This window comes from Parambassis ranga, chromosome 4 (genome assembly GCF_900634625.1).
Source record: "Parambassis ranga chromosome 4, fParRan2.1, whole genome shotgun sequence".
Lineage (NCBI taxonomy): Eukaryota > Metazoa > Chordata > Actinopteri > Ambassidae > Parambassis > Parambassis ranga.
In genome coordinates, this window is record NC_041025.1 from 16157978 (window position 1) to 16181635 (window position 23658).

At 41.9% G+C, this 23658-nt stretch overlaps 1 protein-coding gene across 24 annotated transcripts in view; it reads right to left on the reverse strand.

Annotated features, from left to right (window-relative positions):
- Positions 1-348: 348 nt before the first annotated feature.
- Positions 349-23658, reverse strand: part of adgrl2a (adhesion G protein-coupled receptor L2a) — an 89437-nt gene continuing 66127 nt past the window's right edge. For 3 of the 24 annotated variants that reach the window (XM_028402968.1, XM_028402965.1, XM_028402962.1), the window contains 16 exons: positions 23314-23499; positions 22887-22925; positions 20856-21039; positions 20019-20141; positions 19191-19396; positions 18360-18533; positions 17186-17395; positions 16271-16491; positions 15534-15600; positions 11534-11625; positions 8848-9016; positions 8502-8630; positions 7690-7786; positions 5329-5457; positions 4584-4601; positions 349-2588 (listed from right to left, as the gene is read on the reverse strand). In XM_028402968.1, coding sequence (XP_028258769.1) covers positions 1723-2588; positions 4584-4601; positions 5329-5457; positions 7690-7786; positions 8502-8630; positions 8848-9016; positions 11534-11625; positions 15534-15600; positions 16271-16491; positions 17186-17395; positions 18360-18533; positions 19191-19396; positions 20019-20141; positions 20856-21039; positions 22887-22925; positions 23314-23499 — 2910 coding nt within the window. In that variant the 3' untranslated portion in view covers positions 349-1722. Of the gene's footprint in view, positions 2589-3195; positions 3249-4549; positions 4602-5328; positions 5458-7689; positions 7787-8501; positions 8631-8847; positions 9017-11533; positions 11626-15533; positions 15601-16270; positions 16492-17185; positions 17396-18359; positions 18534-19190; positions 19397-20018; positions 20142-20855; positions 21040-22886; positions 22926-23313; positions 23500-23658 lie in introns of all 24 variants that reach the window. The other 21 variants (XM_028402981.1, XM_028402984.1, XM_028402963.1 and 18 more) reach the window with 14 other exon arrangements.

Sequence of the window (23658 nt, forward strand, 5' to 3'; positions counted from 1 at the left end):
CCTTTATTAGTGTTACAACCACACAGAGGAACATTTACAATGCAATTTTCCTACCTGAGTTTCTCATCTTTGAATCACATGGAAAGATTTGGCTTCTCTAACACACACGGTGGAATGATTTCGCTCTACTCTGCAGCGATTCAACACACACAAAAAAAAGAAAATAAAAAAAGCAAGATAAATTCTCTAAAAAAAAAAAAAAAAAAAAAAATCACCAATTTTGCCTTTCAAGGTGCTCGGACTTACTTATAACCTGAGTCAAAAGTGTCATTTTGTCCATAGCAAAATAATGAAACTTTGTTTTCTCAAATAGTACGAAAAACACAAACCATTAAAAAGCAACCGGCATTTGACAAAAAATCTCACATTTATTTTATTTGTTAAACAAGTGTTGAACTTTACATCAGTCTTAAAGTGATGAGCCCCCTTGGTAACATGTTTACATAAAAAACATGAGCTACAGTACAGCATGTATACCAGTGCTGGAAAATATTCACACATTTCCCATTTATTTTTTATTATTTTTTTCTTTTTGGAAAGATTGTAATAAATAAAAATATCCAAACCCAAGCGGAAGAACTACATTTATGATAAGAAAATTTTATTGTCAAAAGTTGTGTCTTGTTTCGCCCACCACTCCATTTCAACCAGAATCACACAAAAAAACTGTGCAATGCATAACTCACCGTAACTGGGTTCATATTTTTTTTTAAAAATGCCACTTTGGCAAATAATATCTCAATGGGCGATATCAACGGAACTCATTAAGCAAAAAACACTGTTCACGAGTGGAGAAAGTGATAATGCATCTTTGTAATTTGTTGACTCCTTTCTTTCTATAAGCCTTTATGTTCAAACATACTACCATGAATGAAGTGTTGGAACCATAAACACACTGTATAACATTATGTGCAATTTCTACACAATAGTCTCTTAAATTTTGCAATTAAAAGGTTTCTTCATATTTACGGTTTTCCCATGATTTTTTTTTTTTATTTTACACTAGCAATACAACAAAATATATATTTTAGCCATTTTCCTTGACAACAGTTCAAGGTACAGTTGAGAAAATATAAGGCCAGGGGCTTGATTGCTAGTGGTTATACAATCCAAACTTGATGGTGATGGAGAGCGACCAGGACCTCAGATTCCTTCTCTAAACAGTCTGATCAGGAACACTTTACAAATGTCCATGTCCTGGTCCAGGAGTGTCGTTTTGTTTACAATAAAAAAAAACAGGCTTCAGCTAGGATGTTGGGGAGTGTATGTACAACCTTTTGACTGGGAAATTGCTGATTGGATGTAGCCAGTAATGTTTCCTTCTTACTTTCTTTTTTTTTTAATTTTTTTATTTTTTTTTATCTTTGTACCTTAAATTTTTCTCAACAGCAGCAGCACATTTAAATACATAGTTGGCTTGTCTCTTAAAATTGAAATTTGAAACTCTGCATTTTATGTACAGTCTCATTAAAACTTCTGCACTGCCATTGCTGTGCTTCCGAGTCTCTTGGTCTGCAGGGAAAGGTGGGAAGAGCGGCGTGTTTTTGCAGGGAGAGGGCGATGGCGATGCAGATGTGAGGAGGGGGAGGTTTGTATATGGTCAGTGTAATTATGACGGCTCTCTTCAAAAATAAAACACTTCCTTTCCCTTCACTAGTGTGTCCTCCAGGAGGTCTGGGCTGCAGAAGGGCTGGAAGAGGTTTGGGGATGATTTAAATACGTTTAAAGGCTTGTCACTAACTGCATCTGTCCTTCTCGTACGTCACCTTCGGGGATGCAGCCCTCTTTAGTAATAGGAATAATGAAACCATCGCTGCTTCCTCGTCCTATCTGGTAATAGGCTTGGAGTTGGTTCCCAGCCCCTAAGTTAGGCATGCTCTTGTAGTAAACGTCCTCATTCTCGCTCCTCTTGGTGGGGGACAGGTCCTCCACAACATCGGGGCTGCTCTCTGGGTATGGAGAGTCTTTCAGATTAGGCATACTAGTGTACAAGGAGTCTCTGTTTGGAGACTGCAGACTTTCATCGGGGTTGGTGGGTGTCAGCTGGCTGACAAAGGTTTCAACTCCCCCATCGGTCCTCACCTTCTTCTGGGGCGCATACAGAAGCGAGTGAGTCCGCTGGGGGATGAGCGGCGCCTCCAGCTCCTGCTGATGGTGCAGCTCGAGGCCCACTGTGTCACTCATGTGGACCAAAGACGAGGCGTCCGCTACAATAGCGTCATCTTCGCTGCTGCTGCCACCTACCACCGTCACCTTGGGCGGAGCCCGCTCCGTGTGGTGGTGATGGTGGTACTGCGGCGGCGGCGGCGGCTGCTGGTGGTGGTGGTGGTGTGGTGGGTGATGTAAACTGTGGTGCTGCTGCTGTTGCTGTTGGTGGCTTTTGTTACAGGCACGCAGGTTGTTGTGTACTAACTCGGAGATGATCATTTTCTCGAAGGCAGCATCGTCCAGACTGAGGCCACAGTCTACTACCTGCACACTGTCGCCAAAGTCCCCATTGCGGAGCGAGTAGCTATTATTAAAGTTACCATTTAGCGGTAGAGTATCCATTGCACTTGTATCCCTCACCGCATTGTTCAGTGAGTGCCCTGGAAAGAGAGAAAAAAATGTGAGGGGATTACACATTAGTCAACACCACCGACCGTGAGTCAAAGCCACACAGGTTTAATGCTGTTCAGGATGCAGTTTCACAAGTCAATTTAAGCCATGCCGCAAATCTGTTAGTTGGGCACAATCCTTACATACAATACATAGACATGCATTATTTGCAATGAGAAATCATTTTACTTTCTCACATATACATTTTGACTTTCCCTTTTTTAAAGAAATTTGCTTTCCAAGGAGCAGGACGCTGTGCGTTTTAATATGTCACAAATGTGACAAAGCAATGAAAAAGATCCCAAACAACATTAAGAAACAAACAGTTAACCACCATCACAACACACCGGGCAAAAGTAGATGTCCACAAGTATGAAGCCACAAACGGGCAAGCTACAACACTCAAAAGGTTGTCTAGCAACTAATAGGTTGGATGTGCTGAAGTAAAGGAAAGGACGGAGATGGGAAAATATGACATAGACATAAAAGGGAAAGTAGTTATGTATCAACATGGGACAGCCATCTTTGTTCTCACTACAAGGGGAGCCCACAAGCAGCACTCCACCATCACCACACACAGCAGGTGAAAAGACTCACTTTAGACAACTCACATCATGTCTGTCTGCTCAGGCTATCTGGTCTAAGAGCAGCTGATGTACAAAAGAAAGTAAAATGATTTATTGTAACATGAAAAATCACTCAAAATAACAACAAAATGTAAAGTAAAGGTCTTAACTGCAACTTAGCAAGAGCAAGGGTTCAGCAAACAAAATAAACAAGCATCAAACAGCTTTTTCTTTGAGGAATTAAATGCCAGCAGCGACTTTGTTGTATGTTTTGTGTTTCTTTTTTTTTATTATTTTGAGCTTGTGTTGGTACACTTGCTGTCCATTAGTTGGCAGCTTGTGTACCCAAAGCTGGCAAAAGGTCAGAGCTCGCCGACAGCTCGGCACTTGGCATCCGTCACAGTAACAGTTCCCAGCGAGACCCCCGGTCACTAGCAGACCAGCTCAAGAAAACAGAGCCGCTGCAGAGGTCAGACGTGGTCATGTTAGGAATTTCTCAAAGCATGGAGGTCATGGAAAGCAGCAGCAGAAAGGATAAATATTAGTTATGCTATGATTGAGAGAGAAGATAAAGGAAAAATGTGCCGTGCTATGGCTATCGTCAAGCCGTATCATGAAAAATTAGGATGAAGATTACTGCAGTATTTCAAAGCAATGTTTGTTCATGACCAAAAAAGAGGTCGGGGGTGGAGTTATTTTACAGAGTCTATGATAAATTTCAGACTTCATTTCTAAGTTCTGGATGTTGCTGCTAGGTTGAAGCAGCAGATCAACATGGTACATGAAATTTAGATATGATGAGCTTTTACACCACAGATTTTGCTTTCACAGTTTTGACTTTTTTTTGGTGAAGACAGACTGGAAATAAGGGGGGAATGGCAAAAAAAAAGTAAGAGAAAGTGAACAGCTGCTGGCCATGACATCCATGTGTTTGTGCCTGCTATGAGGCAATTTGGTGTCCAGACAGGTGTTGTCTGGGAAGGTGTGAGGGCGTTACTACTGGACAGACTGCAACAGTGCTGCATGAAGACAGAGATTTGGGGAGAAAAGAAAAGCAAAAGAAACTTTTCTGATTAATGCTTTTATTTTCCCCCGACAGAAAAAAAAAGAAACACATTTTTTTTTCTGTCAGGTTAAAATCACAAATTAAGCAGAAGAGAGAAAAGCAGAGTAATTTGCGATATCTCTGTCAGATCGAGGAGATTAGTGCTTTTATTTTCTTTCAGATTAGAGAAGAATTTAGGATCTGATCATTTTTGTGAACCACTTGCTCACTGAGTGTGTGTGTTAATGGCCTAAAGTAAACCAGTGATTGTGCCAGGGCGGGTGTTTTTGATTGTTGTTGTTGTTTTTTTGTTTGAAATAAGCATGCTGAAAAAATTTACATTTGATAGGCAAAGTTAAGTTTTACTCCCATACTTGTCTCTCTGTAGGTCACTAGAGGGAAGCACAGGGGAAAAGCACAAAACATGACAAAAGATGCCATTTCAGTTTCAAAACATATAGTAGCACATATAATCACAGCACAGTCTTTATAGTGTGATAAATATATATATATAAAATAAATGTCATGTGCAGCCAAGATATAGCTTGTATGGGTGTCATCTTTTTACACCACATATCTGTGCATAGAAGACGTAATGCTTTAACAGGTTTAAGGCACAGAAAATGTAACAAATCACCTCGGCAAATTCAAGGGGGATAAATCTTAATAATCATGCAGTTTATACTACAGCTTCAGGTCTACACCACTGTTTACATTATCTCCAGGCAGAACATGTAGTATCTCTTTCCCATCTTAATCATTATGTCCCCATCCAGAGTTTGGATAAGAGTAATATGAGAACACAGAGGCTGGATCGAGGCGAACCACAGAAATCTCTGCCGTGCATGAAAACACGTGTGCATTTTCACACACACACACACACACACACACACATATAATGCATCTGGTCTATGTGCAAGACACACACACACACATTACTGTATCAAGCATTTGGGAGACAGTGATTCAGAAGGAAAGACGATACTGCAGAACATCCTGCTTTTCATTTGGCCTGCTGTGCACTCAACTGAAGAGGCAGACAAAAGAAAGAAAGACAGACAGAGAGGGTAAAGAGAGAAGAAGAGTCAGAATGCAGGTGAAAGTATTAAGTAAGCACACCTGGCGAGTTAAACACCGGAGCCGTGGGGGTGTTACATACGACTGTCTCAGCCAGTAAGGTGTTATAAGGGTTGTTAGTGCCTTGTGGTCGCAGAAGAGGATTTGTTAGTAGATAATTCCCGGTCATTCCTGGAGTGGCAAGACAGAAGAGGATCAGATAAGTTTGGCAGTAGAAAGCGTCACGGGAAAAAAAGAAATGAAAGACAAGTTTCAGTGAGTTCATCTTCTGAGTTCGTGTGGTATCACCTAGAGTGTCTGTGTAAAATTGGAAACTCGGGTGTTTATTTTTTGGAGCTGCGAATATAAAGTTTCTGAAGCAACCAGGGAGAAGCAGGAACACCAGCTACTTCTGCATGTGCCAAAAATATTCAAACTTTTTTTCTGCTGCTAGCCTTCCACTTCATATGTTCTGAGTGCTGCAGGTCATTCATAACCCAACTGTGCTTGTTATTGCATACTGCTGTCGGTGTTTTTCATCAGTCATAATTTACAATCATAAGAATTGTTGTTCCTAAAAAAACACGCCGTGCTAAAGTTTCACAGTTTGAACCAGGTCCAAATGTACATTTTGGAGTGTGGAGCTCTGGAGTGGACAAAATAATATATATACTGAGGATACATTTAACTATACTGGATGCTCCAAATGCTTTTACGTACATGAGAGACATTAAAAAAAAAAAGGCTTCTTTCAGGCAGGTAAAGAGTGGATTATCACGTGGGCTTGCGATCTCACAAATCTTGCACTAGCAAGCGCAGCAGACAAGCCTCTCTCCCTGGAGCATTAAAGTACATTGCACCTGCTTCCGCTGTAGAATTAGAAACAAGCACAAACTTCCTGATAAAAACCTCTAAAGGGAAAAATCAAAACACAAATGGCACCTGTTTCTACTGTAGTAAAGTAGACGATGAGCAACAACAAGTTCACTTGCAGCGTATTGCTAATGTTACTACAGGTGGAAAAAGGCGTTTGTGTTTGAACATAAATTCTCTAATGAGAAAATTATGAATATTTTTAACTTTAGCAGATGTGTGGCTCTTCATGCACCAGAGTGAAAGGCCGGCTGTCTGTACCTAAACCCATTTGTGCACAAATGAAGCAAAAGATGGAAAAATAAAATAAATTAAACATGTGGGCACAAACTGTGTCCCATGTGCACGTTATAGCATTATAATCCCTCAACATTATTAAAACGCAGTCTCTCTCTCTCTGACCATCTTACTTGTTTTTATACCAGAATTCTACATTGTTTGTTTTGTTCCAAAATCTAAATTCCTCTTTCTACTTTCCCTTAGCTTGCAGTGTGTTTTAAGGATCTGAGGAATTTCCACTGCCATTTATCACCTGTGTTAAATGCCATCTGTCATGTTGAGAAGTCTCCAGGGATGTTTTTAATGACAGGGAAGTGCTTCTAGGAGATAGAGCCCTCCTTCAGTGCTCCGACTCTCCAGGGTAACTAGGCTACTGCACCCCGGAGTGATCAATATTCAACCTTTACATTAACATCTCCAGGAAATTGTACTGTAGCAAAAAAAAAAAGAAGAAGCCACACTTATATTGTTACTGATGTATCAGCAAGTCAAAAGGTGCTTCAAAGCTTTAAAGGTGTAATGTTTGGGAAGTGAAAGCAAAAAAAAGAAAGAGAAGGTAAGGAGCGGCAGCGACAGGAGTCAGAGGAGGGGAGAGGAGGGAGTGAAGTCCAAATACCTCGGTGCAAACCCTCTTTCCTCTCACATGCTTGGAAAGCCATTTCAGAGGCAGCAGAAAGCCTAACAACACACTAAGCACTCCAGGTCAACCAGAGTTGAACATCATCTTCTCATCATCATATTTGCGCTCAACCTAAATAATAAATGACAGTTTTTTTCTCTCCCTTGCTCCCTTATAAATCCCCCTTTAAAGTAACAGAGGTCACCTTATATGCCAGGCAACAAATAGCCTTTTGCAGCATGTTAAGATTTTCCGAAAATAAAACATCCCCTTATGTTTTTTAGTTTTGTCTATGTTTCCCCTGAGCCTGGGTATGAACTTTAGACAGCTAGCACTTAAATAAAAAAACGCCCTTCCAGCCATGCCCCAATTTAAGTCTGACGTTACCGGCCAGAATGACAGCACCCAGAGTATTTGAGGACGGATTTTTGTAATCCTTTGCTGGCAGAACAGGGAGACTACACTAAAGACCTAAATCTTTTTTTTTTTTTTTTTACTGCTCTGTCTTTTCAAGCTGAAGGCATTTATTACGATCAGCAGAGTAGGACCCTGCGTGGTGGTGAGATCACTGGAACTCGGAGGAGGTATTTTTAGCCGGATGATGAAATGTGTGCATAGGTGTGCATGTGGAGAGAAATGAGGTGTGAACTGACCTTGGTTAAGGGTGGAGGTGCTGTTGATGTCACCTGAGATAAAGGAGGACTCAGATTGCTTTCTTACGGTGTCATTCCACATTCTCCTGATACGACTCTGTCAGGTCAACAAGGGACAGTCATTAGGACTTTTAAACAAGCCCGCTTACCTTTGAGATCCACTTTCATTTATATTCCGAGTACATACTGCAGACTATTTCGCTCCTCACATGCTTACTAATACGCAGCGAGGAGAGAGAAGCGCTACGCTCACTTCCTTTCTTTGTAAGTCAACTTTTGAGCAACTTCAGCTCTGCTCATGTATCCTTTGAATAAGGCTGGAGCTTAAAGTGTGATGGGGATGATTCTGTATAAGCACGGCACATCTGGAGGTTTCGTCTACTAAAGCCCATTAGCTTTTAATAAGAAAAGGAATAAAGCAAATACGCATGTTTTTTTTTTCTTCTTTTTTGCTTTTTTTTTGTAAATTTTGGCTCTCCCTGCAGTTAAAATGTGCCTGTAATGCTCTTTAAACCGTGCAGTGCTATTTCCCATGCACAGGATGTTAGTGAGAAAAAAGATAAAAGCCAGTGCTAAAGGGGGCAGAACAGAAGAAAGGTACTCATGCAGTACAGCAGATGCTGCTTGTAAAATGTGGAATAATGCTTGTGTGTCTCTTGATCTACCTCTGAAGCTAAAATGCAGATTGTGCATTTTTTTTGATACATGCTCATAATGAAAGTACATCCTCTTGAGCAGTTGTTTAAACTTTGGGGTTTGTAACAGTGTAAATGAGTTGTATGATGAGTGCGTCTGTGCGGTGTTAAGTCTACCTGTGTACCAGAAGAGTAGCGTGCGCTGGTCCGTGTGGTGGAAGTCTTCGCAGAACCATGAGAGCTCTCGGTCGGCAGCCCTCCGCAGCAGTACGTGTGGCGGAAGCACTTGCTGTACTCTTTGCGGACCTGCATGAGCAAACAGCCGAGTGTTTACATACAATGTTGACTTTACATATGACTTAGCCGAAGATCCTGAAGCAAGCTTTGTTTGTTCTTTATATCAGCATGTGGTGCTCTGTGAATCTAGCATGCCGGAGCTCCAAGGTTCAGGCCGTTCAAACTCACACAGCGTTCACCTTGAAAGAAAGACATCAATAATCACCAGGACTGATAAAGCACTTACTTTTTTCTGGAGAAGGCAGTGGAAAATGAAGATAAACATTCCTTGGAAGGTGTTGAATATAGTGAAGAGATACGCCATCACAATCGAGGCCTCGCTGATGAAGAAGAGGCCGAAGGACCATGTGAGACCGAGCAGGCACAGCAAAGCGAAAGCACCCATGACCCAGGATCTAAGGGACAGCAAAAACACACAAACACAAGGAGGAGGACAAATCCAGCATGAGAGGTGTTCAGGGACAGATCTGTGACTGGGAGTTTAAATCACCCAATTTAACCACTACGAAAAAAAACACTGTAAACCAAGTGAGAGGAAAATAAGGAAATGACACACAACATCTTCACAAACAAGAAGGAAGCACAACCTTGATCTGCTTTTCTGTAAATAACTTATGTGTTAGAACATACCTAACAGCATAATCAGACACAACAGCAGGTTTCATAACAGCTTAAAATAACATTAAAGGTACAATTTGCTCAACTATAAATACATTTATCAACAGCAGGTAAAGAAATAACAGCTGCAGCGTCATATCAAAGCTGTCTATATGGTCTGCCGCAGAGATATTGACTAAAGTGAACAAGCTAATTGACTAGCGCTGGCCTGTGTTATCACATAATACCACTTTTTTCCTGCGAGCACTGATATTGACATCCCATCCCGAGGCCAGGGGGATAAGTCTGTGCAGCTTATTCAGTTTATCAGCACGCAGGTACCACAACTCAGCTCTCTATCTTCTTCTTCTTACAAATTGTACCTTTAAATACTATAATAAATCTAAATATTTACCTACTGGCTGTGCCATCAGAACTATAGAACTATGTGAATAGAGTTCAAGGTAAATTCCCCACTTTGTGTGTGAAGTTCCTGCGGAGCCTTCGGACACCAGCAGCGGTCACAGTTCAGTGTTCAAAACACACAACAATAACACCAACAGTGGATTTCAAAATGATGGACATGGTGAAAGTCACAAGGACAGTGGATGGATAGCTGTGAAGCTGCAGTTTGGGCAAGGATGAGCCGGCGAGTGAAAGAAAGACAGAAAGAAGAAAAAAAAAAGAAAAATAACAAAGGAGAGAATAAACTATAAGCTGAAGAGGAGACTTCTGGGCAACATGTTCTTACTTGATAAACCGTTTATTATCTTCATAGCTAGAGAGCATGATAGGCAGGAAGAGAGAAACACAATTAGATTAGAGCGCATGGCAGCGAGGGTTAGTCGGCATTTGAGTAAGATATCTTCAACTTTGATCCAAGGGAAATCACGGGAGGCAGTGAAATTAAGATCTAAGAAAGAACTAAGACTTTTGTTGATGATTCAATTACAATATTCCATGTACAGCATTTGGTCAGAGCACATTGTCTGTGGTTGAATTAGTAGTGTGTATGCTACTGTATGCATGGGTGGTGTTGTGTGGGTAAAAAAAAAAAATCATCTGAGGTGCATAGTAAAAGCTTACCCAGGCAAATCTGTATTATAGTAGCCATCACAAACGCGATAATTACTGGTGTGGATCGCAGAACAGAGAGAGGAGGAGGAGGAGAATGATGGGAGAAAAGAAAGCAGAGGCTGTGCGTTAGCTTCGCCTTCACATGCAACATGCAATGAGCCATCGTGCTAATAAACTTGACTCTGAGACCAAACTCTGGCACAAAAGAACACAAAGAAAATGATCACAAGGAAACAGCTGTTAATACACAATGCACTTCCAGCAGTATAAACAAGCTTAAGAGAAATAATTTCAGACATCCAAGAGCACACCAAATCTGACTGCCACCATGTTCAGCAAATGTGTTCTGTTGTGGTTTCCTTGATAAGGGAGTAGTCTATCTCATATAAACCAAGAAGTCTAAATAAGCCCTTTTTCTGACTGTTCTCCCTGATTGCGGTTTTACCACAGCGCTGTAATGTCGCACACATTCATTAAGAAAAAAATGAAAAAATAGCAAACAGTGGATAAAAAAAGCAGCCGCACGGCTCTTACATGGAGCACTGGAAGTTGAAATACATTGTAAACTTGTGATGTGAGGCTGCAACCAAAAACAAAAAGGCCTCCAATCATATATTTACAGTATAACAGAAAAAAAAACAATTAGCCAAACAATTCTTTCCTTCCCAGACTAAAGTCTTGAGGTAACCCCTTAACAAGAAGGATGGGAGAACAGTGGGGTGGGGTGGTGGTCAAGTGGTAGCGGTTGTGTTGGGAATGATTTTTTCTTTCTCTCCCTCTCTAGGATTAGAAGCTGGGATCTATATAAAAAACAGTTTGACATGTTCCAGTGGCAAACACACATGGTAGCTGTTCCGCTGTACCCCACCCTGCTAAGAGTTAAGAGTGATGTGTGTCATGCCAGTGCAATTCTGCGGCTAGCGGTTTGGAGCGAAACAACAGAGCACACAGAAAAAAAAGGCGACTTAGAAAATATGCGTGTAGTCGTCATGACGGCCAAGTCATGCCAAGAGTATAATTCAAAAACTGTGTTACATTTCAGTCATCATAATGAACTACGCTGGTAAACGTTCCATCTGATCTGGATAATTTCAACATGTACGTCTACTGCTAGGGAGGTAGAGGGACAAAAAAAAGCTGAGCTGGTTTTTTCTGTTTAAAGTGGCAGAATAGCACCCAGTGTTTTATCACAGATTAGCAGGAGAAAGCTGAAATTTGGCAGATGATGCTTCACTTACTTTATATTCTCCAGTCGGCTAGAGTCCGGTTTCAGGGTGGTAGAGTGCTTCACCATTTTGTACATTGTGATCACCAGGAAGATGAGATTGAGCTGTCAAAACAGAGTAATGGCAGTGTTAATACATGAAGATGTACGACTCAAGATAAAGCAGACAGAGGAAAAAAAACTGTTAATTTGTCTGTATGTATTAAAAGAGGAGAGCCTTCAACTCTCTGCATGTCCACAGACTAATCCAATAAACATCTATCGTTCCAGCTAGTCTCAGACGGGCCGACTGGCGCCAAATTTAGTGTCATTCTATATCAATAAGAGCATGGAAATGCATTAAAATCCATCACTGTAAGAAAGAAAAAAAAAGAAAGAAAAAAAATGGCTGCAGCAGCCGGGAAACGTCAGAGGAGAATGAAAGGTAGCAGGAGAAATAAGAGAAGCTCTTGTTGTACAAAACAACTGCATATCATTTTATGCACATAGTGAAATATTATAAGGTATAACCAGCTACAAAAGCCTTAAGGGAACAGGGTCTATTTTGTTCCATTCTTGTGTGTGGCCAGATAAAAAGAGAGAAAGAGAAAGAGACATAAAGAGAGAGCGAGAGAGAGAGAGAGAGAGAGAGGGTTCGCCTGCTTGTTTTAATGTATTAAATCTTAAGAGAGCCAGTGGCACATATCAGGTTGAGACAAGGATACTATGTGCTGTGTTTCTGAGCACATTTATTTGGTACCTTAAAAAAAAAATCAATACTGTGATTTAGAGACACAAAGGCTCGATGGTCCAGCAAGGAGCCCCCTCCAAATAATTCACTTCAAAAAACATTTATTCTGGGCCCAAACTAGTCCCTGACACAGCATGTACATGCACTCACAGCAGACGAAGCAAAGCTGTGTTTGTACTGCAAGCCAGGCGTGTATAAATAATGTCAAGGAACATCAGAGGAAAGAAAATGGAGATGTAGATAAAGCACGAGTTGATGGAGCACATCAAACGTTATATATATATAATTTTAATACACACACAGAGAAATCATCATATAGAAGATGAATGCTTCATTTTCCAGTGCAGCCTTATGATTATGGTATCTATAGAATGCCCTCCTCACCACCAAAAAAAAAACATAGGTGAAAGGAAAATGGAGACGAATTGCCAATATGAGGGACCTTTGTGAGCTGGACTCAGACCACAGCCATTCACTCCTGAAGAGAAATTCTCAGTGTTCTGGTGCACACTGCTATCAAAAGACTGCCTGTGATCAATACATCACCCCTCCACATGCAATCAACTCATAGAGCCGCTCACAATAAGCCAGGCTCTAAAAGAAAGAGACGCCTGCACAAGGAAAAAAAAAAAAAAAAAAAAAAAAAAAAAGGTGGGGGGAGAGAAAAAAAAAATTGGGAACCTTCTTTTATATCACAGACAGCAAACTATGTTTTGTTTCGCAGCGATCAGCCATTATTTCTGTCAGCAGCCTGCATGAGTCAGACAGTGGGGGAGGGGGGAGGAACAGGAGGGCGAGGACTTTTGAAAAACCCTTTCACACAGCCTGGAGTGGTGACATGGATCCAATGAGACAGAGGAGAGGGACACAGTACTTTAAAGTAACCTAGCAGCATGGCACATGTTCCCACCCCCACCGACATGCTTTCGCAGCCCTTCCCCGGGGATCCCTCTTGCTACAGTGGAGCTGCCTTGCCTCTATCCTTCACTCTGTCTCTCTGTCTCTGAATCATCACTGCAAGCCATGCAGAAGCACCTCGCCACACTGGGACTGAGGAGAAAGCTTTTCCTGAAGTGGACTGTGTGTGTACACACTGAACTCCAAATGAACTGCTAGGGATAAAATATTAAAGGTGCAGATGGAGCTGTCCGGATGATAAGAACTGCTCGCGACGTGTCATGATCCAAGAGGCCTTGTGTTGAAGCTATCTCAAGCATACTAATGGTTCACCCCACCACTCATTACTTCCATGTACCCCTTTCATGGAGCTAATACCTCCTGTGCCCGGAGACAGGGGCAACCTCAGCCCAGGAACAAGGATCTAAATGGCTGTTCAAAGCTTTTGTTTTCAGTCAGTATTTAGGGCCGTGTTTCAGCCAGGAGCACAAAAAAATAGAAGAAACAACAGGAAGCAAAAGGATGAGGAAAAAAAACATGGCCACCCCCGGTTAAAACCACTGTTAACTGGCACAAACATGGTTTTGGATGGCATGCAGAGATCCAAACCTAAGCCACAGATCCAAAGCGCTCTCTCTGCTTTTTTCCTCTTGTGCATGTGCCTTCTATCTCCCTTTCTCTCATTGACAAGGACAAAGCCAATTTGTAGAGAAACCAGGGTCACGGATGGTGTAGACAAACCTTGCTCCTGCATGTTCCCCCGAGACGCCCCTTTCCACAGCACTTTGTCTTTTTGAGTCAATTGTTGCACAGAATCACGAGTGCGCGAAGCCCGAGCGCAGTGCAACAAAACCTCATTCCTGTCACACATTAGCTCCGCTACAATACATTAGCTCCTCACAGGGTCATGAGTCTGTCTCTCCGGTCATCACCGCCGGGATCCTGATCATCATTTTCACTGCAGGCGTATTTTTCATGCAAATCATTATGAAAGCAACACCCGATTGGAAAACAATGAGGGCCCAATTTAGGGAAAAGGAAAAACCTATTCCTGTGTGGCTGACATGACATTTGCTGAGACAAGGAGAAATGTATATTTGCTTTAAAACAGTGTTAGCTTTTGCTCAATTATAAGCTCACACATTCAAAGCAGGTGCAGAGAGGTAGAGAAGAAAAAAAAAGTCAAAGAAAAAAACAAGAAACAGGCATTTCAGCAGTTGCTCATAGATATTTCAATGCTACACAGACCTCTGCCGGGTCGTCTGCACTCGTTCTGCTTTATTTTTAAATGCTACATCGAGTGGCGATGTCTGTCTTTGAGAAAACTGTGAAACGCAGTCCAGTGAGCAGATTCGTCTTTTATTTATTCTGCAGACAACTTTGCTGTACTATAGCTTCGCTCTGAAAGCTCCTAGCAGCCTGCCAACAGTGCGCAGACACTGACGCTGGAATCTGGCATGACCGTGCCCCTTCTCTCTAGTATCGCTTCAGTGTCAGCGTGACGTTCAACGGAGGTCACCGCATCTATAGATACAGTACCAACCATTAGGCTGGATAATGAACACAATACCGAACAAACACCACCCATCCTTAGTGCACTCCAGCAGCAGCAGCAGCAGCAGCAGCAGCAGCCAGACACGTTTACAGAGCTTTCTCATCTCCTCGGTGTGCATGAGGGCAAAGCAATACAGGGTGTTGGAGGCTGAGTGGATATATGTGAGGAGTACCACCTGCTATTTCCGTTTTTTTTCTTCATGTGCAGGGAGGTAAGACTCCCTAAGGTCTCATTCTTCTGAGCCTCTCTGATGGAGCGGGAGATAATAATGTCATGACCAGTAAATAATTGCATGCCTCAATGGGACATATGTCAATATGATATGCTATATGTCCTTCACCCTTGACGGTCCTTGACCAAATAGAAAGGTGGCCTTTGCTTTTCTTCTCTCTCCGACAATGTCATCTGCTATTTACTACAAGCAGACAGACACACAAAGAGGCGGAAGAAGAGGAGAAAAAAAATAAAGATGCTGCAATATCCCTCCCCAATACCCTCTTACAATGTGTATGCACTGTAAGCCTTAATATCTTTGATTGAATATTATTAGAACGGGTGATGCCTGACTCGTATTCGTAAATGTGAGGTTAAACTGCAAAATCAAACCCTGATCTGTTTTTGCAGGTGGTGAGAGGCGGTATGCCCTAAAAAAAATTAACCTGTCATCACTAAGGAGCAAAAAAAAGAGAGAAAATCCTGCTGACTTTTCCCTTCAGTTCAACCATCTCACTTCCTTTCTTCCTCGAGCATCTCTTTCATCTCTCCCTCTCAGTCCGTTCCTCACTCTGTCAGCCTCAGTGTTAAAAAAAGAATAAAACTAAAACAGCTTACCATGATGATGAAGGTGACGGGTCCTATGAAACTCCATATGAAATGATTATCCACACTTAGCCAGCACCTGTGACAAAGAACACACACACATGTGTCAGCTTTAGGCAGCGCACACTGTAAAAACAATGTCGTGCTCCTGCGGCCAAATACTAATGGAAAGAAATTAATTTTTTGCTACTTGGGCTGTTGTAATTTAGTCTCTATTATTTTATTATCAATATTTAACTTGGAGCTCTTTCACAAGTTGAACATTAATACAAAACAGACAGAAGACCCCAAGTAGCCCCTCTTAATAGCCGGGTATTAGCTGAGATATGGCCATTAATCTATGTAAAAGGCTTTTTCTGCACAGTGCTCCTCTCTTTAAGACAGCATTTACAAACAAGAGGTCACAGGAGGGTCTTTGAACAGAAAGGCATTAATGTAGCTTCGCCCTCCCCTGAAACCACAGTGTTGAGTCTGTCAGCCACTTTCAAATGACATAAAAAATTGAACAGCCTGCCCATCCCAGGCAAAAGGAGCTCAAAGGTTTTGGGGTTAGTCTCTGGGGAACAGAGCACATTAGGTGCTGGCAGAAATGATGAGTAGATTTCTTTTTAAAATATACCACACACACACACACACACACACACACACATATACGCACACACACACAGCAGGTAGGCCCACACACAGAGAAGCATCCAGCATGTCTGCTCTGCATTTCCAAGAATCTGTTCAGAAAGCGGGGCACTTACGCTTTCTTGGTCCCGTAGCTCCTGTAGTCAATGGCTGCGGAGACGCCAACCACGATGGCAGGGAAGAGGTAACCAGACACGTAGTAGTACTTTTTTCTCGAGTATTCGCTCTCAAAGACTTCCACAAGCATGAGGTACAGCTGGACCCCCTCCAGACACATCCAGGAGAAGGAAGCCAGGAAGAAGAAGTGCAGGATCCCCGCAATGATGGCACATCCAATCTGACAGAGCAATAAGAAATCACATTTATTACATTAACTTGCTGCTAAAAAAACTGTAACAAACTTTAAACACCACAAGCACCATCACCATGGTGCTTTCTTTATTGAAAATTGTACATCATAAAGCCCATTTTTTTGTAAAGCACACTGGAAAAAAAGGCAACATTCACCATTTCTGCCTCTCTCATTCAGTGAAACTGATGAAAAGTGTAATGAATATTCATTCACCACATGGGCTCTGACTACGCACAGGTTTAGCTTTTTATCAGCACAGTAGAAATTTAAATGCCATTTGTATTGTTGAGGTTAGTAGATTTAATCATACAGCTCAGCTCTTCCCAGCTGTAAGGAGAAAAAAAAAACGTTTTATGTTTCAACAGATTGAAACGAAAAATGTAGGTGGGAAAAAAAATGTTAAAATGGTACTTATGCAGGCTCTGCCATGGCAACTGTAGCTTTAAATGAAAGAGAGGGAAAAAAGATCTGTCAAGAGGAAGACATGTCCCCTTAGTAATCTGTATTAATGGCCCTGTCCCACTCATGTCATGACAGGGACAAGCAGGGAAGCTTAGAAACAAACAACGCTTAAAGTCTCATCCATTTCACTCTGAAAGGCTCTTTTGTTTTCGACAAGATAAAGCGAGAGAGGAATGAATCAAAACCAGATCAATAGGGTGAAATCGTTTCAGCTTACCCTGGGTTCCGTCATATCGATACCAATTAGGAATATTAACTCTGCGATGAAGAGATTAATGCACAAGTTCTTGTGAATGGTGTTGCGATCACTCTGCAGACCCCGGAAGAAACAGAAGGTGAAGATGCTGATGGTGAGGCAGACGAGGGACACGACGATGCCGACGCGAGTGATGACGGTCAGGAGCAGCTCGTGTGGTCCAACGTTGCCCTGGAAGAAAAACGTGTGAAGAAAACAATGTGTTAAAAGACAGATCTGTGTGAGGCCAGAGGGACACTTCCAGTGTTAGTTGTGTCAACATTAAATGTACAGTATATATATATAAAACCACTAGGAACAGTATTATATTTTACAATTACATGGAAGAGTATCAGCTTTAAGGATTGATGTGAATCAGCCTCTTAGACTAAAAGTTATTATGACAAAAACCAACATAATCATCTTACAACACCCTTAAAACATGGGGTGTAGGAGCATGAAGGACACAATCAGCAGAATTAGTGAATTTAGACTAATTGTTAATAAGGTGGATTTTCAAATAAGTGATAATGAAAGTCTAACAGTTTAAATGTTCAGGATGTTGAGAGGAAGAGTTGTTGCAGCCCGGGTGTAGAAATGATGCACAACCTGTGGAGAGGAATGAACATCTGGCCAGTGTCAAAGGAGCAAGGATTTTGGGAGGGGATGTGGAGGTGAAAGAGGTCAGAGAGGTACTGAGGGGAAGAGCGTGAAGGGCGTTGTAGGTGAGGAGCACAGTCTTGTATTTTATACTGAGCCTTACAGCGAAACCAGCAAAGGTGAGCGAGAGTGAGGGTGATGTTTTTCCAAAATAATCTGAACAGATCTGTACCCCCATAGAGGCTCCAGATGTTAAACTGGATAAAAAAATCTTAAAAATATTACCTTAACCCCTAAAACTGTGTTATTTCAGTCCGACTCTTTGATGTTTTGCTTTTTCCTTCTTAGATAAAATATAAACGGATGTAAAATCGATATTTTCAGCTCTCCATGCCTGAAAATATCCCTCAATCAAACTCACTCATATCCCACTGCCTGCCTGTTTTATTTTTAGGCAGATATGTGTCAGTCTGAGTTTAACAAAATTAAAGAACTGGTGAAGACAGCAGCATGGTGAAAAAATACACATGGAGATAAAGTTAAACACACGACATACTGAGATTTCACGGTGTGCCATGAGGATGGCAAAGTTGGTGAGATGGCTGCATGAGCAGGTGGTGTGCGTCTTATTGGAGTCCAGGAGTTTGCAGCCTTGGGTGGACCAGTAGCCCATCATGCTCCTCTCAGAGTAATTCCAGAAGGAGCAATTGGAGTTGAAGTAGTGCTCCATCTGCAGATAACAAGAGATATGGTTAAGTGTCCAAATAATTGACTTCCTGAAATTGAAGCACATGTAGAACACAGAGGCCATTTACCCCCTACTCATACAAAGTATTTTTCTGCACTGATATGGATGAGGATTTTTCACTTCACAGCTCTTATGAAGCAATTCATATGTTGTATCTCATTTGGCACATGCTTGCTAAATCAACCCAGGCATGGTTGGGTATATGAGACCTTAATAACAGAGAAGCATAATTGTTTGACAGCATGTCTTTGGAATTGCACCATTTCTCTGATAAAAAAATGGAGTCACGCACGGCCCTCTGGGAACTCCAGTGACAACTTTAAAAGACAAAAGATAATTGGCGCTCCAGTAATTTCATCCAAGATTGTAGGGCTAATCTAGGAGTTAATTTCCCCCACTATAAAAGAAAATGGGTATCATTTATATCCCAATGTTGATTAAAGAATTAGTTTTCATTAAGAATTCACTTAGGTTCTAAAGACTCCTTTAATTTGATGTTCAGTGACTTAAATAAACTGCCGACTGACCTAGCCAGACATTTACAATTCAAATTGCAGATCTCTGTCTGCTCTGGATGTTCCCTCCTGGAGTTTTTTTTTTTAATATGACCTCTCCATTCATTCCAGCAGGGAAACTTACATCAATGTGCTCCAAGGTAAAAATCACCGGGTCGTTAATGAACACACGGCTAGACTCTTTGTTGATTGAGGCGGCGATGATGTCGGAATTGACAGCCACCGACACGTTGCGTCCATAAGCCTCGTTGGCCATCTTGATGGTGGCGTTTTCTGTGCTGAGGAACTGGCTCAGGTTTTTGTAGAGCACAAAAACCAGCTTGGCGACCCCTGTAGATGAAGAGGAAAAAGTGAAGAAGATGAGACGACAGTGGAAACAATCCAATATCTTTCTGTGGAATTAAATGCAGAGAAGCACTGCAACCGGCTTCATGTTTTATGCCTGTGTTTCTGCTCTGTTCCTCCCAGGATTTCACATAATCAGGTTTTTCTAAGTCCTTTCCAGACATGCATATATGGGTCGCTTTTACATTAATATTGTCTGCGACTGTATTGAAGAACCCTCATGTTCGTGGCCTGTTCCCGCCTCTCTTTGAACCCTGTTCTCATGTTTCCTCTGCTCATGTCGGACAAAAGCCTCAGCAGGTTTTTTCGAGTCTCTTGGTTGTAACGTTGTGCTCACTCGTCCATTAACGGGACCGTGACGCTGTGCGTGATACATAAATGTTAATAAGTGCAACTGAAGAATACTACTCAGACTGCCATTGCAGCTATTATATGACTGTGACCAGGGTGCTCTTTTGGTTACAGAGCCGACAGATTAATGGAAAGGACTGCATGTCTGAAAGGGGCTCTAGAAAACACAAATCAGAGCAGATCCTTTCAGAGATTCACACACACACACTGAATAAGGACTTTGCTTGTGTGAGAATTTAAACTTTCTGAAGCTTACCATTCCGACTGTTGAGCTTCACAGTGTTGGCTGACAGCTGGATTGAGATCCCGCTTTTGCTGGATTGTGGAAATTTAAAATCTTGGACCTGGCCGTCTGTGCTGAGGACGTAGACATCCAGGACTGTCAGGCACAGAGCCAGCCGGGTTTAGAGGGACAAAGACAAAGCAAAAAAACAGAAACAGGATATCAGGACTTTCTGATTCAGAAGATGACAGTAGAGTATATTGATGCCAGAGGTTTCTTCCTGATATATTTCTATTTCCACTCCTACACACTAAGAGACACACACGAACATTTGCACATGAACACTAGATCTTAAGCGACAGCGAGCCCCACAATAAGAATCGCAGAGTATTTTTGTCGTCCCAGTGAGGCTCTGACTAATATGAATAAGACTGTGCTGAGAAAAACAAACACTCCTTATATGGTCTACCAGCTGAAGAAAATGAGGAAAGGAAGACGAGGCTGTGGATAAACAATGTACCGTTTCTGACTCCACAGCGGGCTAATGTTCACATTAATGTATAGAGTTACAAGGTCTAGACGCATACATTTATAAAGTAAGTGTGCGCAATCAGAGAATCCAGTCTTTTTAATTGTCTGATATTCATCACTTTGTCAGTAAGCGACTCGTTAAACCTAATATGCCTTGTTTTTCTCTTCCCTCGAGGTTTAAACGCTTATTATGAAAACAAAGTCCTCTTTTATGAGGCCGCCTTGTTTTCCTATCACAGGAGTTACTCTTTCAATGAACTGAAAATAAACAAATTAACCGGGCCTGCATCAATCATGAACGCTTGTCATTTGCTTTCCACAAACTCCACTTTTACTCACTTATATTGTCTGCAGGAACTTTGACAATGGCAGGTTCCATCAGGTTATCGGCAAGGACGAAGGCCCCTTCCTCCAGAGTATCCAGTAACATGGTGGCTGCGTGAGTTTGCTCGGTGCTGTTCATGTCGTGCCAGGACTTGAGGGCTTCTGGTCGCAGCAGGTTATCTACCGTGTCCACAATAGCCTGTATGAAACCAGACCAACCAAAACACACACACACAGAAAACAAAGACACTTAGGTAACTCAGACAACAAGGATTTCTTTGCAGAGGGAGTGACATGCAGACACAGGGATGAATGAATGAAATGCTCTGCTGAAGCACCACGTCTGCAGGAATTAAAATGAACATGAGCAACAAAGGACATTTATGTGTTATTAAATACAAAAACAATTAATTACAGACATTTACTGAATAAGCAAAAGATCACTTTTACAACTATATCGACCATGAAGGAGGAACTGCCGAGAGAGAGTCATTGATGCTGGGGGTTCAGTTTCTTTTCGAAGGAGGTATGAAGGCAGTCCCCAGGGGTCACAGTGTGTGTATTGAGCCTATCAGGGTAACAGGATATAAGTGATGGTCCGATGGAAGTACCAAACGCTGTTCTCAATTAAAATTCTCTCATTGCAAAGTTCAGTGCACAAGAAGTCGAAACTTTCATTTAACTTTTGACCTGCATAAATAACTGTTCGGCACGTTAGGAAGCATGCAAGTTTATTAATCTGAAAACCAGCCTTCACATTTTCGTTCCGCCAAAATAAAAGCTCATAAAAAGGCGGAGGATAAATCGGGGGAAGGATGCAGACGATGCAGGGTTTTCTTTGGGAAATAATCAAATCAATGTGTCTAATCGGGTAATCGATGCTGGCGACGGCTGGTGGAAAGGAGGGCTGAGGGTGGGGGGGGTTGGTGGGTGAGGGGGGTCAGCTAATGTGATGTGTCAAGCATGGCAGATGTCAGATACTGCTGACTCAGTGATTTCTGCTCCACATTCTCTTGCTCTCCTGCTGCTGTTAGTCAAAGACATGATGTAACTTACACCACCTCTGTAAGACTGCCGCCATCTTTGAATTCAAATCTACGTTATGATCTACCATGTGACATAGAGGAGAGGCCATGAGTACGTACATGAATTTATTCCCCCCTCCTCTTTTTTTCCTGCTTCCTTTATGAGTGCACGGCCGTTGACTGTCTAATTAGCTTGATCCAATTTAATTCCCTCCTGAAGGAGGGATCTGGATTGAAGAGGGTGACTTTGGCGGCAGGTGGAGGACACCAACATCCCTCATGGCTGGGGGGGGGGGGATATATATCTGACCACTAACAATACGCTCATGTGTGAACCCTAACCTGTGATAGTATTGGAGTAAAAAAGGTAAAAAATATATATATATATTGCTTGACCTGCATTAACTCTATTAACCAGTTAGAACTTCAGATTTTCACCTTAATTTATAAAACAAATGACCTAAAACCAGTGTCCTTGTGAAACAAGAGCCACCAGTAAAAGGTCAGGGGAAAAAAATGAATTCTGTATGTTGAATTGAGCTCTCGTTTAAAAGTAAAAATGTAACGTTGCAGTAAATCCTTCATTGAATGAATAATGAGAAGAATGTAAGAACAGGATGTCTGCTTTGTGGTGTTATGTGTGCATCCACTGCGTGCAATCTTGAGTAAACACAGTACAACAGGGGGGGAAAAACAGAATGAATAACAAAATACACTGTAGCTTTCAATGCATAGAAGAAGGGAAAAAAACAAAGAGACACACACACACACATATCCACAAAAAACAGAAGCCACCACTGTAATTGGAGATGACTTCTCTTTGACTTAGAAAGCACTTTGAGTATAACTGTGGCCGTGTGTGAAGCAATTACTCAAAAAAAAGCAGGAAGCACAGGGAGGAGGGAGTACATGACAGTGCAGAGGGTACATGCTGCTGAACTTGGGCTAGGGCATATACAGCAGTACAGGAATAGAGGGGGGACAGCAGCAAGCAGAGTGGGCAGAGGCATTGCTTCAGTACCTTCATGTATGCCCTGCATGTCCTTTCTCGTTTTTGAAGCTTTTTTATTATTAGAAAAGAAAAAAAGAACAGATAAAAAAATACAGACAAGCAATTTACACAAAGTTCATGAGTTGAAGTAATTGAACTGTAGAAACAGATCTGAGAGCTAGATGTTCAAAACTGGAGATGCACTGACCTGTTTACCTCGAGGTCTAATTATAAAAGGCTCATATTCATGAAACTACAACTACAGACATCTGCTGATGACTGGAGTATAAAATAATTGCATGAATTGAAATGAATTAAACAGACTGTCTTGATTCCCTCTCTTGCACTTGTTAGTGTAGTGTCAACACTGTGTAAACTCCAGCAGAGTAAATTAGCAAAAATAAAATTCACTTCCCCAAATATTCACAAAAATGTAGAGCTTTTTTTGCATGGTTACCTTATTGAAGCTTCGTCCTGCAGAATCCTTCTCGCTGGGTCTAAACTCCTGCAGCTGAGCATCCAGGATGTCCACCAGCTGCTCCATCAGGCGCACAGAGGAGCTGACGTCCCCGGCATATATGGGGCCTTTGGTGTGCTTGGCTAACTCGTTGGCCAAGTTAGCTGCATTTTCACCGCTGCGGATCTACAAGGGGGTGGGTGGGGGGGTGGGGGGACAGAGTGAATAATGTTCACAAGAATACAAGAAGACAGACTTGGAAGGGTTCTTTGCAGGGTCCTGTTTCTAACATCAGAGCACACATGAATGAGTCCTTGAAATCCCAGCGTTGAAAAAGGCAGAAGA